Source organism: Hyperolius riggenbachi, chromosome 12 (assembly GCF_040937935.1).
Source record: "Hyperolius riggenbachi isolate aHypRig1 chromosome 12, aHypRig1.pri, whole genome shotgun sequence".
Lineage (NCBI taxonomy): Eukaryota > Metazoa > Chordata > Amphibia > Anura > Hyperoliidae > Hyperolius > Hyperolius riggenbachi.
In genome coordinates, this window is record NC_090657.1 from 143,678,615 (window position 1) to 143,692,710 (window position 14,096).

Below are 14,096 nucleotides of genomic sequence, written 5' to 3' on the forward strand. Positions count from 1 at the left end.
TACCTGGCTACCTATACTGGGACACCACCTATACTTGGCTACTTATACTGGGGCGGCTATAGCTTGCTACCTATACTGGGGGCACCTGTACCTGGCTAACCTATACTGGTGCATCACCCATACCTGGCTACCTATACTGGGGGCAACTATACCAGGCTACATATACCAGGGCACCACCTATAGTTGAATACCTCTACTGGAGCACCTGTATCTTGCTGGCCTATACTGGGGCACCTGTATCTTGCTGGCCTATACTGGGGCACCAGCTATAACCAGGCTACCTATACTGGGGGCATCTACACCAGGCTACCTATACTGGGGCACTACCTATACCTGGCTACTGATACTGGTGGCACTTATGCCTGGATACCTATACTGGGGGGCACCTATACCTGGCTAGGGCAGGGGGACGAGCTGAGACAGAAGGGGACAAGAGGTAACACAGCGGGATAAAAGAGGCACAGGGAGAAAAGAGATGAGACGGGAACCTGAAGTCACAGAGAGGGACACAAGAGGCACAAACTGAGGTGAGACAGAGGGGGACAAAAGAGGCACAGGAAGAAAAGAGGGGGACAAAAGAGAGCAGAGAGGATAAAAATGGACCTAAAAGTCCCTATCTCATTTCTTAACTAGGGACTGCCTGTATTTTGGCTCCGGCCACAATATGCCACACGCTGTGCATGCCACTTTCTTCAGTGTTCGGAGCCATGCACATTTTTTGCCGCAGCGCACTTTGCGCACGGACATGGGGGTGGGGTAGCTAGTGGGTGGGCACAGCAACCAGTGGGTGGGCCCTTGGAGGGGGGGGCCCAGGCCTGATGATGTGTGAGGGGCCCCAAAATTTCTGGTGGCGGCCCTGGCCAGGCAATCTGCATTGTTTAAAAAGAAATAAATATGGCAGCCTCCATAGCCCTGTCACTTCAGTTGTCCTTTAAAGAGGACACCTCCAGATATGCTAGTGCTAGGTTTTCTTATAAAAAAAGCATTGCATGTATAGTGCAAATTATGTAACGCTTTACATATTTTGCATTAAGCCTGGTAAACTTTAGGTGTGCTGCCTGTACGTGTGAAGTTTAACGACATATAATGAACCTAAATACACTAAAATGTGCTATAAAACTGTGTTTGATCCATATTGCCATGCCACTTACTTTATTAATATAATTCATTTATAAAGCACCAACATATTCTGTGTTGCTGTACCTAGCCAGAAACAAACAAACTGGTGCATAATATAGGATTGGTTGACATAGTAATTACAGTTACAAATGCAACATAATGAACAAAAAGAATCGCGAGAATCAAGAGACACAAAAGAGTGAGAGACTTCAACCCTTATGAGCATACAATAAAAATGAATAGGGAGAAAACTAAAGATGGGGGTAGTATACAATATGTATACCTATACCTAGAGGCAGTGTGCTTTTAGGTAGCATTTAGTAAGGAGCACAACTTGGTCAGAGGTTGAAGGGGAATGGCCTAAGTTAAAGCGTATCCTTGTCAGAAAAATTTAGTTTTGAGGGAGCGCTTAAAGGAAAGGTCCAAGCTCCAAAAAAATAAAAAAATCCACTTACCTCGGGCTTCCTCCAGCCCCCTGCATCTGTTCTGTGCCCTCCCGCAGCTCCGGTGGCTCCCGGTCCCCTCTGGTGCAGATGCCGACCTCGCCAGGTCAGCATCCAGGCCGGGTTCTCCTGCACACCAGCATGCAGCTCACATGGTCGTGCTGACGTCATCCGGACTGCACTGCACAGGCGCAGAAGTACTGTGCCTGCGCAGAACAGTCCTGATGATATCAGTGCAGAGAGCCCTGGGACCCTGGGCCACTGACGGTGAGCGAAGCTGCAGTGTGGGCACAGGAAAGCTGGCAGGGGCTGGAGGAAGCCCCAGGTAAGAGGATTTTTTTATTTTTTTAGCGTGCTCGGATGTGTCCTTTAAAGATTTGGCTGGAAGGCTGGAGAGAGACAGATGTGTTTTGGAATGGGATTCCAAAGGAGGGGTGAGGCTCATAAAAAATCTTGTATGGGTGAATGCGAGGAGGGGATTCTAGAGGAGGACAAAAGAAGGTTGTGTGCAGATCTAAGATTGCGGTCTGGGCAGTACCTGGAAACTGAGGACATGTACAGGAGACAGAGATTGTGCAGAGCTTTGTAGGTTGTAGGAGTTAAAGGACACATCCGAGAACTGGATAAACAAAAGTTTTACTCACCCGGGCTTCCTCCAGCCCCTAAAAATCTGGTAGGTCCCACGCCGTGGTTCTGCCGTGAGCCAGGCCTCCGGTATCCCCTCAGTATCTGCCGCTTAGTCGGCTTCTTATGTGCATGCACGGGTGCGCCTCTCATCATCGAACTGAACAGCACAAGCACAGAGTGCTCTCAGCACCAGGAGTGTGATCCCGAGAGCTTCTTGGCACAACCGTGCATGCGCACAAGAACCCAACCTTGCCGCAGGTTGTGATTTTCCCGGAGGGGAGACCGGGAGCCCTGGCTGACAGCAGAACCGCGGTGTGGGACCTTGAACACTTTTAGGGGCTGGATGTAGCCCCAGGTGAGTAAAACTTTTTTTTTTTTTTTAAAGCTCGGATGTATCCTTTAAGAAGAGTTTGAAATGGATCCTCTGGTTAATTACTTGGTTGTAAAACATTAATTTTCACTGTGTCATGGAAGATATTGGTGCTATATAAATCAATAAAATAATAATAAGACACCTAAGTATTAGCCCATTTACAGATAAGTATCAATCCACTAACACATTAAGTGAGACGGCTCTGTGATATAAACTCAGCACGACAAGTAATGTGCTGCTTACAAAACTGGACGGAAATAAGGATTTGGAATTAGTGAGCTGGATCTTGCTGAAAAGCTTTAGCACTTGTCCTAATGCTGAACCAAATCCTTTTGTAAAACTTCTCAGAGGGGATAACACAAGCCAAGAGAAAAAGCCAGACAATTATTTTTCTTGCAGCAGAAAATGAAAATCTCTGTTTCATGACCTTTTGGGGGTTGCAGCTTGTGCCCAGTTTTCTCGCACCAGCCTGCCGGATGTATGTCAGGAGAGTCTGCATTCAACCAGAAGTCGTGGCAGTCAGAATACCCATCAAAGTGGAGCTTAATCCGAAATCCGCACACCTGCAAAAATACAGAAAAGTAGGCCCTGTTCACATTATGGTGTGTAGTCACTAATTAACAGTAAAATTTGCATGCAGGCTGCGTGCATAAATTTTACTGGGTGTTACGCAAACTAGATACTGTAGCTCAAATTACGTACTCTGCTTAACTCATGCGGAATTGTGGTTATGACGCGAGGTAAAAAAAATACTTTGGTGCGATACTTATTTTAGGAAAAGCTGTTGTTTCCAAAACTCTTTCGCATCAGCTTTGATGGGAGTGTCCTTGATTACTTCCTCCATGCTTTTGGGCTGCTCTTTTACTCCGCCTACTTGGGCATTCCAAGAAAGGCTGCATAATTATTCTAGAAGAACCACTGCTTATTCATATAAAATGCTGCCTATATACTGTATGTTTGGGGAACATGCTGCCTAAATATGTTTCTGCTACCTCAATTTTTTAAGGGGGGGCCCTGCTTAGCTATGTTGATTCGGGCCAACTCTACCCATTCAGGGTTTTGTTTTTTAGAGGCCAGATTTATAATTTTTTTTGCCTCCAGGCCAAATATATTTTGACTCCCCTTTCTTGTGCAGCAGCGCCTCTCCCACTCCATGTGAAGTCCCCTCTTCCATGTGTATCATCCATGTACAGCAGCCCCTTTCTTTCTTGAAGAACTCTATTGAGCATTAATTTCCCTTTTTCATATGTTGCTCCCAATTTTCCCCTCCTTTTTATATGTAAGCAACCCCACTTTCATGTCCAGGTGCCCCCTTGGGCAGCAGCTACCTAAGGTCCTGGCCTTCGTCCCCTTTCCTGAAATGTGGCCCCGGAGACCACATGCTGCATAATTATTGTGTGGATGATATTTCTGCTTAACTATAATCTAAGAAGTGGTTACTAAAATAAAATATCTCATATGACTGTTCCTAAGTGTACTTGATCAAGAAAAAAAACATATTTATGACTTGCTTAGTGGCCCTGTAGGAGTGCCCATATTTTCATTTTGTTGATAGCAGATATAGTTAGGGTCATTGTGTCCATCTCACCTCCACCACAGTCAGAATGAAGTACATTGACGGATGCTGGGGGTCGATTCCCTCTAACTTCATCCCTATCTTGAAGCCATTCTTGTGCTGAGCTCCAAGCTGCCACTGCAGGAAAGCACATCACACTGATCATACTGTGCACCTATAGATAACAGACTGCAATGCAAGCTATATGAAGTAGCCAAAACTTCAGCTCACTCAAGATACGATCCCCTAGGTGACAATTTGGGGCTTTATTGCTTTACAGACACATTGGTAGCCTAGAGTCTAGCAATGTGTCTGTTGCTATAGAGGGGGCTGGAGGAATGACATTTGGCACATAACAGGCGGCTTTCAGCAGACAGGGTGAAGACAGACATTTGTGTTTCAAAACATGTTAACCATGTGACACCTAAAGTCAAGTTGCATAGCAAGAAGACTGCAATTTTACGACTCTTTCATGCATCAGGCCCAAGAAGTGTATAACATTTAAATTTCAAAGCTATAGTGTAACGATCGGTGTAACACAGAGAGGGTCTGATTATTGGTGATCTGCAGTATCACCAAGAATACAGATATATACCCGATTATTGATGATCTGCAGTATCACCGATAATCAGATATATTACTAACCTCTGGACACCTGAGGGATATGAGTGTTTGGTGCAACAGTAATACTTTGAGAACAATACCAGGAGGACAGGTACAAGGCAGTAAGGAATACTGCTGGAGTAGTATCTTTCCACAGCCTGAGACTCTCCCGTGGGGAGGAGTCAGACTGGGAGAGGGAAGGACCAGAGCGTGAGTGACACCAATAGAAGGATGCCACTGCCTGATCAGTGAACTATCTCTTAACTGGGGAGATAGCTCTCAAGGTCGGACAAGCCAGGTCGGCAACACACTGGCATACAAGGTACAAAGACAGGAGGCTGATTTGGTAATCCTAAGGCAAGCGGGGTTTGTCAACAGAGTATCAGATATAGCGAAGTACCAAATAAGTGAACAGAAGAGTGGTCAGGAAAGCAGAAGGTCATAACAGATAATAAACAATGCCTAGTCTTGGGTGTGAGCTCCGTGATCATCAACACCCTGGAACTAGTCTGAAGTATAACAGAATGGTAACACAAGTCCCTAATCTTTGGGTGTGAGGTCCTTGATCATCAACACCCTGGAACTAGTCTGAGGTATAACAGAATGATAACACAGATTCCTAATCTTTGGGTGTAAGGTCCTTGATCATCAACACCCTGGGACTAGTCTGAAGTATAACAGAATGATAACACAAATTCTGACAATAAGGTCTGAGTGCTTCCACGTAGTGATCGCAACGGCAGACAACCAGTGAATGACCAGCACCCAGTATTTATAGTACAGCGCTATCCAGCGCCTCCCCTAAGTGCCGGACCAATGGGAACTGGTTGCAACGTCAGCTGACCGGCTTGGTCAGCTGACTCCCTTCTGGCTGTCATAAAAGTTCTGCCTCTCAGCACGTGCACGTCCTTCTGAACCTGTGTGGACTATCAGTCCCAGCCACACCAGACATGTCTTGCGCACCACCCGCCGTGCTGGACGCGGAATCCGCCGCACCGCTATCAAGGCATGCGGCGGTTTCTCCGCGTTCGGCCATACTAGCAGATGTAGGCCCAGGTGTGCAGACCGCCGCGTTGGAGGCGGAAACAGCCGCCTTACTCTGAGCGCACGCGGCGGCTTTTCCGCGTTTTCTCACATATAGCAATTGGTCTCCTCAGCTTCCAAATATTTAATAGACACCTGAAGTATGGAGGCTCCTTTTAGGCCTCTTTCACACCAAGACGTTGCGTTTTAGGGGACGTTAAGGTCGCATAACGTGCCCCTAACACAACGCATGGTGGTGTTGAAGCTGGATGTCAGATTGAGCCACGTTATGCGGCTCTTGGCGCGCTGTTTTCGTTCTATCTATACTGATAGAACATCCATTCCAGGATAGTGATGGGAAGTCTGGATCTTTTCAAGGATTTGGATGATTCCAATCGGATCATTAAAAAGATCCGGATCTTTGAACCGAATCATTTGAATCATTTTACTAGGGAGGCAGACTGGGGGTAAAATGACTAGCAGGACAGGACTTTCCCTGCACTGTACATTCTGTATGTTCCTGTTTCTTCCAGACAGACATCCACTGTGAACCGAATCGTTCATTGTGATGATCCGGATGATTCGACTCACAAAAAAGATCCGGATCAAATGAACGATTCATTCATGATCCGGACAACACTATGAGTCCAGATTACGTCACCACAGTGCAGTGAATATTAATTAGCCATGTGGCTAGTCACTGAGCATGTGCAAGCAGTCTAACGCAGCTAAAGCCCAGTATAACGCACAGCATGCTACACTGTAACGCAACGTGGGCACTGTGAACAGCCCATTGATTTTTCATTACTGTGCGGTGGGCTGCGTTACAGGCTGCTTTAACGTGATCCTGTAACGTCCCACTGTGAAAGCAGCCTTAAACAATATCAGTTGCCTGGCAGTCCTGCCGATCTCTTTGGCTGCATTAATATTTGGTTGACACCTGACACAGGCATGCAGTAAATCCAGTCAGACTTCAGTCAGAAACATCTGATCTGCATATGCGTGTTCAGGATCTATGGCTAAACGTATTAGAGGCAGAGAATCAGCAGGACAGCCAGGCAATGTGCATTGTTTAAAAGGAAATAAATGTATCAGCCTCCATCCCTCTCAGTTCAGGTGTGCTTTAACCACTTAAAGGGACACTGTAGGGGGGTCGGGGGAAAATGAGTTGAAGTTACCCTGGGCTCCTAATGGTCCACCGCCGGCATCCTGTGCCCACGCAGCCACCCACCGATGCTCCAGCTCCTCCTCCGGTTCACTTCTGGAATTTCAGACTTTAAAGTCTGAAAACCACTGCGCCTGCGTTGCCGTGTCCTCACTCCCGCTGATGTCACCTGGAGCGTACTGCGCAGGCCCAGTATGGTCTGTGCCTGCGCCGTGCACTCCTGGTGACATCAGGGGAAGCGAGGACATGGCTGTGCAGGCGCAGTGGTTTTCTGACTTTAAAGTCTGAAATTCCAGAAGTGAACCAGAGGCGGGGCCGGAGCATCGGTGGGTGGCTGCGCGGGCACAGGATGCCTGCGGGGGACCATTAGGAGCCCCGGGTAACTTCAACTCATTTTCCCCCGACCCCCCTACAGTATAGGGTGTTGTTAAGTAGAGGCAATGCAACATAGTGATAAACATGCCCGTTTAAACTTTCTGAAACACATTGCTGGAATCAAGTTTAAAATTACTATGTATAAGCATGTATTTTAAAAACAACACAAACTATACTCCTGAATTTCAACACTAGTTATGTGGTTACGGCATGTCCTATTTTTAATTAAAACTAATGTGTAAGTATATTCCAAATCATGGCATCCAGTTTTCATTTACTTTACACCACAACATTTAGTCAAATGGGATTGTAAAATTATAAAACAACCCCAACAACATAATCCCAAAACAGCTACATAATACGTAACTTAATATAATGTTACTTTATTATTATAAAATAATCACCTGCTGGAAATTAATATTAAAACAACATGAAATGAAACCGTAGTCAGCAATATTAATTAAAAAGCAACCCCCTTGATGTCGTAAAACACTGTGAAATAATCCCTCAGGGAGCAATAAGACAGTGTCAAGCAATCCATTCAGGAAGTAATTACACACCATAAAATACATTTCTTTCCTCAATGCAACTTAAAATCATTGTGCGTCATAAACATAATATTATAAATTCATACAACACAGACAAAAATGTAATATTATAATATAACCCCTCTGCCAGTAAGAGAACAATTTATAATAGTGTTTCACAAAAAAAAAAACCAACACAACATTATAAAATAATCCCAAATCCAGTGATGAACACTGTGAGATAACATCTCCCCAGAATTATAGCGTGATAGGTAAAGATAGATGAATGTGGCCAGTTTAATTTTGCTGAAATTTTCAATATTTCATGATTTTTATACATGTAAGTATTCAGCTCCCCCCCCCCCCAATTTCAGATATTTAAAGAGGAACTGTAGTCAAAATAACAATGAATAAAATTGCTTATTTTTATACTAGTAGCAGTAGGGTATTGTACCGTGTTAGCCATCAGTAAAAGCAAGAAGTTTTAAATCAGGATGATACCATTTATTGGCTAACTAAAAATGAATAAAAATAAGCAAGCTTTCGGCCTTGCGGCCTTCGTCGGGCTTCAATCCTGTTTGAAGCCCAACGAAGGCTGCAAGGCCGAAAGCTTGCTTATTTTTATTCATTTTTAGTTAGGCAATAAATGGTATCATCCTGATTTAAAACTTCTTACTTTTATACAACATTTGTTCATAAATGATGTAGTCAGTGTTTGGCACCTGTACATTTTTTCCTCACCCTGATCTACTTTTTGAAATTTTATCACAGGCAGAACCATCTTTAGTACTGGCAGGTGATGTCTGTGGAATGTTTATTTACTGAGCGTTCTAAAGCCAGTAGAAAATATACTTTTAGTAGTTTCCAGCTGCACTCACCAATAAGTGAATACCTAAAACAAAGTAAACAGACTCTGCATAGCTTGAAAAAATGTAAAGATATGAAACCGAGAGCCCAATATAGTGCAGTACGTCCGGAACAAATTGTAGAAGACAAATTAACGACAAGTAATATACTCACAAGTCTGGGTTACCACTAAGGTAACCACTGAAGTGCGGGTGGGGAGAATTGTAACCTGACCCCACTCAGGTATTAAGAAGTCGCTCTCTGTAGACAGGAAAAAAATGGGGATGCACCCCTCCACCCAGGGTGGACTAGATCTATGAGTGATGTATAATAACAGAGGCGCCAAATTTAGAGTAAAATTATTAAAAACAGTTTAAAAGGAGGGGGGGGGGGGGGTGGTTACCACCCTCCGGTATATGATGACCAGCCAATGAGTCGTTATATATAAACAATATAATTTATTATGAGATCTCCAGGCAAACAACGCGTTTCATGCGTGAAGTGGGCGTTTGACCCATGAAACACGTTGTTTGCCTGGAGATCTCATAATATATTATATTGTTTATATATAACGACTCATTGGCTGGTCATCATATACCTGAGGGTGGTAACCACCAACCTCCCTCCTTTTAAACTGTTTTTAATAATTTTACTCTAAATTTGGCGCCTCTGTTATTATACATCACTCATAGACTCTGCATAGCCTAACTCCGTCTTGAAAAATCAACAAATAGTTGCCACCTCACAGACCAGGTGGATTATCCACCTGGTCTGTGAGGTGGCAACTATTTGGTGACCCCCATCGCTGTTGGTGGGGGGGTCCCCGTCTGTGAGGACAAGTGGAATGGTGCACTCGTAAACCAGATAACCCTCACGGTGGACCCTTTGTTTTATATGTATTGATTTTTCAAGATGGAGTTACGCTATGCAGAGTCTGTTTACTTTGTTTTAGGAATTTGCCTATTGATGAGCGCAGCTGGAAACTACTAAAAGTGACTTTACTCCTCTGGGAACTTTCTGCTGCAGCTACTACACACTTTTACCCAGTTGAGAGGGAATTTGCTTCTTATGCTCTGTGGCGCAGTTGGTACTATATTTTGAAACTGACTTGTGGCAGTAGGAAATATACTTGGTCTCCCAGAATGCTGGGGGGAGATTCTGCATTATAAAAAGCCCAGACTAAAGCCTCAGTGGGAGGCAAGCTACAAACCAACACACAGTATATACTGTAGATATAGGAAGTGTTTCTGATGCTGAAACCAAGATATTTAACATAAAAGTGTGTATCCTGAATAATTTGTTGTTACAGTTCCTCTTTAATCCAATATCTATTTTTACCTTAGAATTATCGCAGTAAATGTTTTCAGGTAATTCTTGTCAATGCTCACCTCCCGAAAGAGATTGAAAGGGGCTGCAATACTGTTCTGCTCCTCCAGGTAAGAAGACCAAGACCAGTAGTCCCCCTGTTCATCACCTGAGGCTGAGAATACAGAACATAGTTATTCATTCTCCAGATGTACAGAGTCAAGGAAAGGAGGAGAAGCTACAGTGGGATGCGAAAGTTTGGGCAACCTTGTTAATCGTCATGATTTTCCTGTATAAATCATTGGTTGCTACAATAAAAAATGTCAACTAAATATATCATATGGGAGACACACACAGTGATATTTGAGAAGTGAAATTAAGTTTATTGGATTTACAGAAAGTTCGCAATAATTGTTTAAATAAAATTAGGCAGGTTCATAAATTTGGGCACTGTTGTCATTTTATTGATTCCAAAAGCTTTAGAACTAATTATTGAAACTCAAATTGGCTTGGTAAGCTCAGTGACCCCTAAACTACATACACAGGTGAATCCAATTATTAGAAAGAGTATTTAACCACTTCAGCCGTCAGTCGTTTTCACTTTATGCATCCGAGCAATGTTCACCTCCCATTCATTAGCATATAACTTTATCACTACTTAGCACAATGAACTGATCTATATCTTGTTTTTTCCGCCACCAATTAGGCTTTTTTTGAGTGGTACATTTTGCTAAGAGCCACTTTACTGTAAATGCATTTTAACAGGAAGAATAAGAAAAAAACGGAAAAAAATCATTATTTCTTAGTTTTCGGCCATTATGGTTTTAAAATAATACATGCCTCCATAATTAAAACCCACGTATTGTATTTGCCCATTTGTCCTGGTTATTACACCGTTTAAATTATGTCCCTATCACAATGTATAGCAACAATATTTTATTTGGATATAAAAGTGTATTTTTTCCATTTTGCATCCATCACTATTTACAAGCTTATAATTAAAAAAAAAAAGTGAAATATTTCATCTTTACATTGATATTTAAAAAGTTTAGACCCTTAGGTAAATATTTAAGTGTTTTTTTTTTTTTATTGTAATTTTTTTTTTAATTAAACATTTTATGTGGGTATTTTTGGGAGGGTGGTATGTAAATAGTATTTTTTTATGTAAATATATGTGTTTTTTTTGTTTTTTTTTTACATTTAGATGTAGTTTTACTTTTTGGCCACAAGATGGCAGCCATGAGTTTGTTTACATGATGTCACTCTAAGTGTAACATGTACGCTTAGAGGGACGCAAGAGGCAGAAAAAGCGAGGCTTCCGAGAGAAGCAGTCGCTTTTTCTGCAGGGGAGAGGAATCAATCATCGAGCACCATGTCCCGATTGATTCCTGGGCTAACGATCTGTGGCCGGGAGCGCGCATGCATGCGCGCGATCGGCCACTGGAGCGCACATGGCCTCCTGGACGTAGCTTCTACGTCCAGGAGGCTTAAATGGTTAAGGGGGTTAATTCTAAGTTTCCCTCCTCTTTTCATTTTCTCTGAAGAGCAGCAACATGGGGGTCTCAAAACAACTCTCAAAAGACCTGAAGACAAAGATTGTTCACCATCATGGTGTAGGGGAAGGATACAGAAAGCTGTCTCAGAGATTTCAGCTGTCTGTTTCCACAGTTAGGAACATATTGAGGAAATGGAAGACCACAGGCTCAGTTCAAGTTAAGGCTCGAAGTGGCAGACCAAGAAAAATCTCGGATAGACAGGAGCAAGGAATGGTGAGAACAGTCAGAGTCAACCCACAGACCAGCAGCGGAAGCATTTTCTCCACCCACAGCACAAACGGAGCTGCTTGAGGTATGCTAAAGCACATTTGGATAAGCCAGCTTCATTTTGGAATAAGGTGCTGTGGACTGATGAAACTAAAATTGATTTATTTGGGCATAACAAAGGGCATTATGCATGGAGGGAAAAAAACCACAGCATTCCAAGAAAAACACATGCTACCTACAGTAAAATATGGTGGTGGTTCCATCATGCTGTGTGGCCAGTGCAGGGACTAGGAATCTCGTGAAAGTTGAGGGATGCATGGATTCCACTCAGTATCAGCAGATTCTGGAGACCAATATCCAGGAATCAGTGACAAAGCTAAAGCTGCGCCGGGGCTTGATCTTTCAACAAGACGGCGACCCTAAACACTGCTCAAAATCCACTAAGTCATTCATGCAGAGCAACAAGTACAACGTTCTGGAATGGCCATCTCAGCCCCCAGACCTGAATATAATTGAAAATCTGAGGTGTGAGTTAAAGAGCGCTATCCATGCTCGGAAGCCATCAAACCCGAATGAACTAGAGATGTTTTGTAAAGAGGAATGCTCCAAAATACCTACGACCAGATTCCAGACTCTCAATGGAACCTACAGAAAGCGTTTAGAGGCTGTAATTTCTGCAAAAGGAGGATCTACTAAATATTGATTTTTTAATTTCTTTTTTGTGGTTCCCAAATGTATGCACATGCCTAATTTTGTTTAAACAATTATTGCACACTTTCTGTGAATCCAATAAACTTCATTTCACTCCTCAAATATCACTATGTGTGATATATTTAACTGACATTTTTTGTCATAACAACCAACGATTTATACAGGAAATTCATGACGATTAACAAGGTTGCCCAAACTTTCGCATCCCACTGGTCTATGGTAGGGTTTTCACATCAGCGAGAGAGGTATTATAGATTTGTGATACAGGGACACAATTAAAAGAGTTAATGTTACTTGTACTATACAGAGGCACAGAGAGCGCTCATTACAACAGATGTGTATTGAAAGTTGCAGAAAGGGATATTATGCTATGTGTGTGAGATATACGAACACATAAAGAGGCTACTGTGTGATATAGGGAGGGAAACAATATGCAATATAGAGACAGCAGTGTGCAAGCACAGTATGAGTTTAGATGTGTATTGTACAAGCAGTGAGATGCATTGGGGTATTATGGTAGATTGTATTTTAGAGGCATAAATGAGGTTCTATGCTTCATGTGTAATATAACGATACGAACGGTATGGATCCTGTGGGAATATATATATTTTTTCAAATTGGACATGTAGTTTTTGAGAAAATCGATTTTGAAAAATTCAAAGCAAAAATAGAGGGGTAGAGGTGACACAGAGGGTGACACTAGAGGCTCTGGGGGGATCGAACAAACCTACGAACTAACCTACAGTCCCTATTTCGTTCATTTACCAGGGACTACCTGTATAGCGGAACAGAGAGGAGGCATTATGCTAGATGTGTAATTTATTTTCTGGAAGAAGAGAGATAGTATGCTAGATATGTAATATAGAGGCACAGGGAGGGGTGTTATCCTAGCAGTATATTATGGAACAGAGAGGAGGCATGCTATATGTGTAATGTATTTTCTGGAAAAATAGAGATAGTATGCTATATATGTAATATAGAGGCACAGAGAGGGGTGTTATCCTAGCAGTATATTATGGAACAGAGAGAGGCATTATGCTAGATGCGTAATTTACTTTCTGGAAAAAGAGAGATAGTATGCTAGATATGTAATATAGAGGCACAGAGAGGGGTGTTATCCTAGCAGTATATTATGGAACAGAGAGAGGCATTATGCTAGATGCGTAATTTACTTTCTGGAAAAAGAGAGATAGTATGCTAGATATGAGCCACAGAGAGGGGTATTATTGCAGCGGTGTAACATGGGAGCAGAGTGTAGGCATTATGCTACATATGGAATGTAGAGGCATAGCAAAACATTATTATGATAGATGTGTTAGAGAGACAGTGCATGAGATTACTCTGAGTGTCTTTTTGGCTCCACATCTCGTGTGCTTCCTCTGCAACTCCAGGAGGCTTCTGTTCTTTCAGCCTTTCCTAAATACAAACATCTCATAGATACACATCTGAGAATACTGGACATTACACTGTACACAGACATACATCCAGCACTCTTGTACCATGATTACTACCACTCTCCTCACATACATCAATCATTATCAAAATCTGGCGAAAAAAGTGTCTGTGTTGACCATAGCAACCAGCTTCCCTTTTATTACAGCGTATGGCACGCATCATTAGACCCACTGCCCATCCTAAGCATATCTGTCAACTACCGTTCC

At 42.8% G+C, this 14,096-nt stretch overlaps 1 protein-coding gene across 1 annotated transcript in view; it reads right to left on the minus strand.

Annotated features, from left to right (window-relative positions):
- L3MBTL1 (L3MBTL histone methyl-lysine binding protein 1) overlaps positions 1 to 14,096 on the minus strand; it is a 74,366-nt gene that overhangs the window by 34,811 nt on the left and 25,459 nt on the right. Inside the window, exons 7-10 of the mRNA XM_068264540.1 lie at positions 13,776 to 13,851; positions 10,045 to 10,136; positions 4,151 to 4,255; positions 2,990 to 3,125 (exon numbers count right to left, since the gene is read on the minus strand). Of these exons, the coding sequence (XP_068120641.1) occupies positions 2,990 to 3,125; positions 4,151 to 4,255; positions 10,045 to 10,136; positions 13,776 to 13,851 (409 nt within the window). The remainder of the gene's footprint in view (positions 1 to 2,989; positions 3,126 to 4,150; positions 4,256 to 10,044; positions 10,137 to 13,775; positions 13,852 to 14,096) is intronic.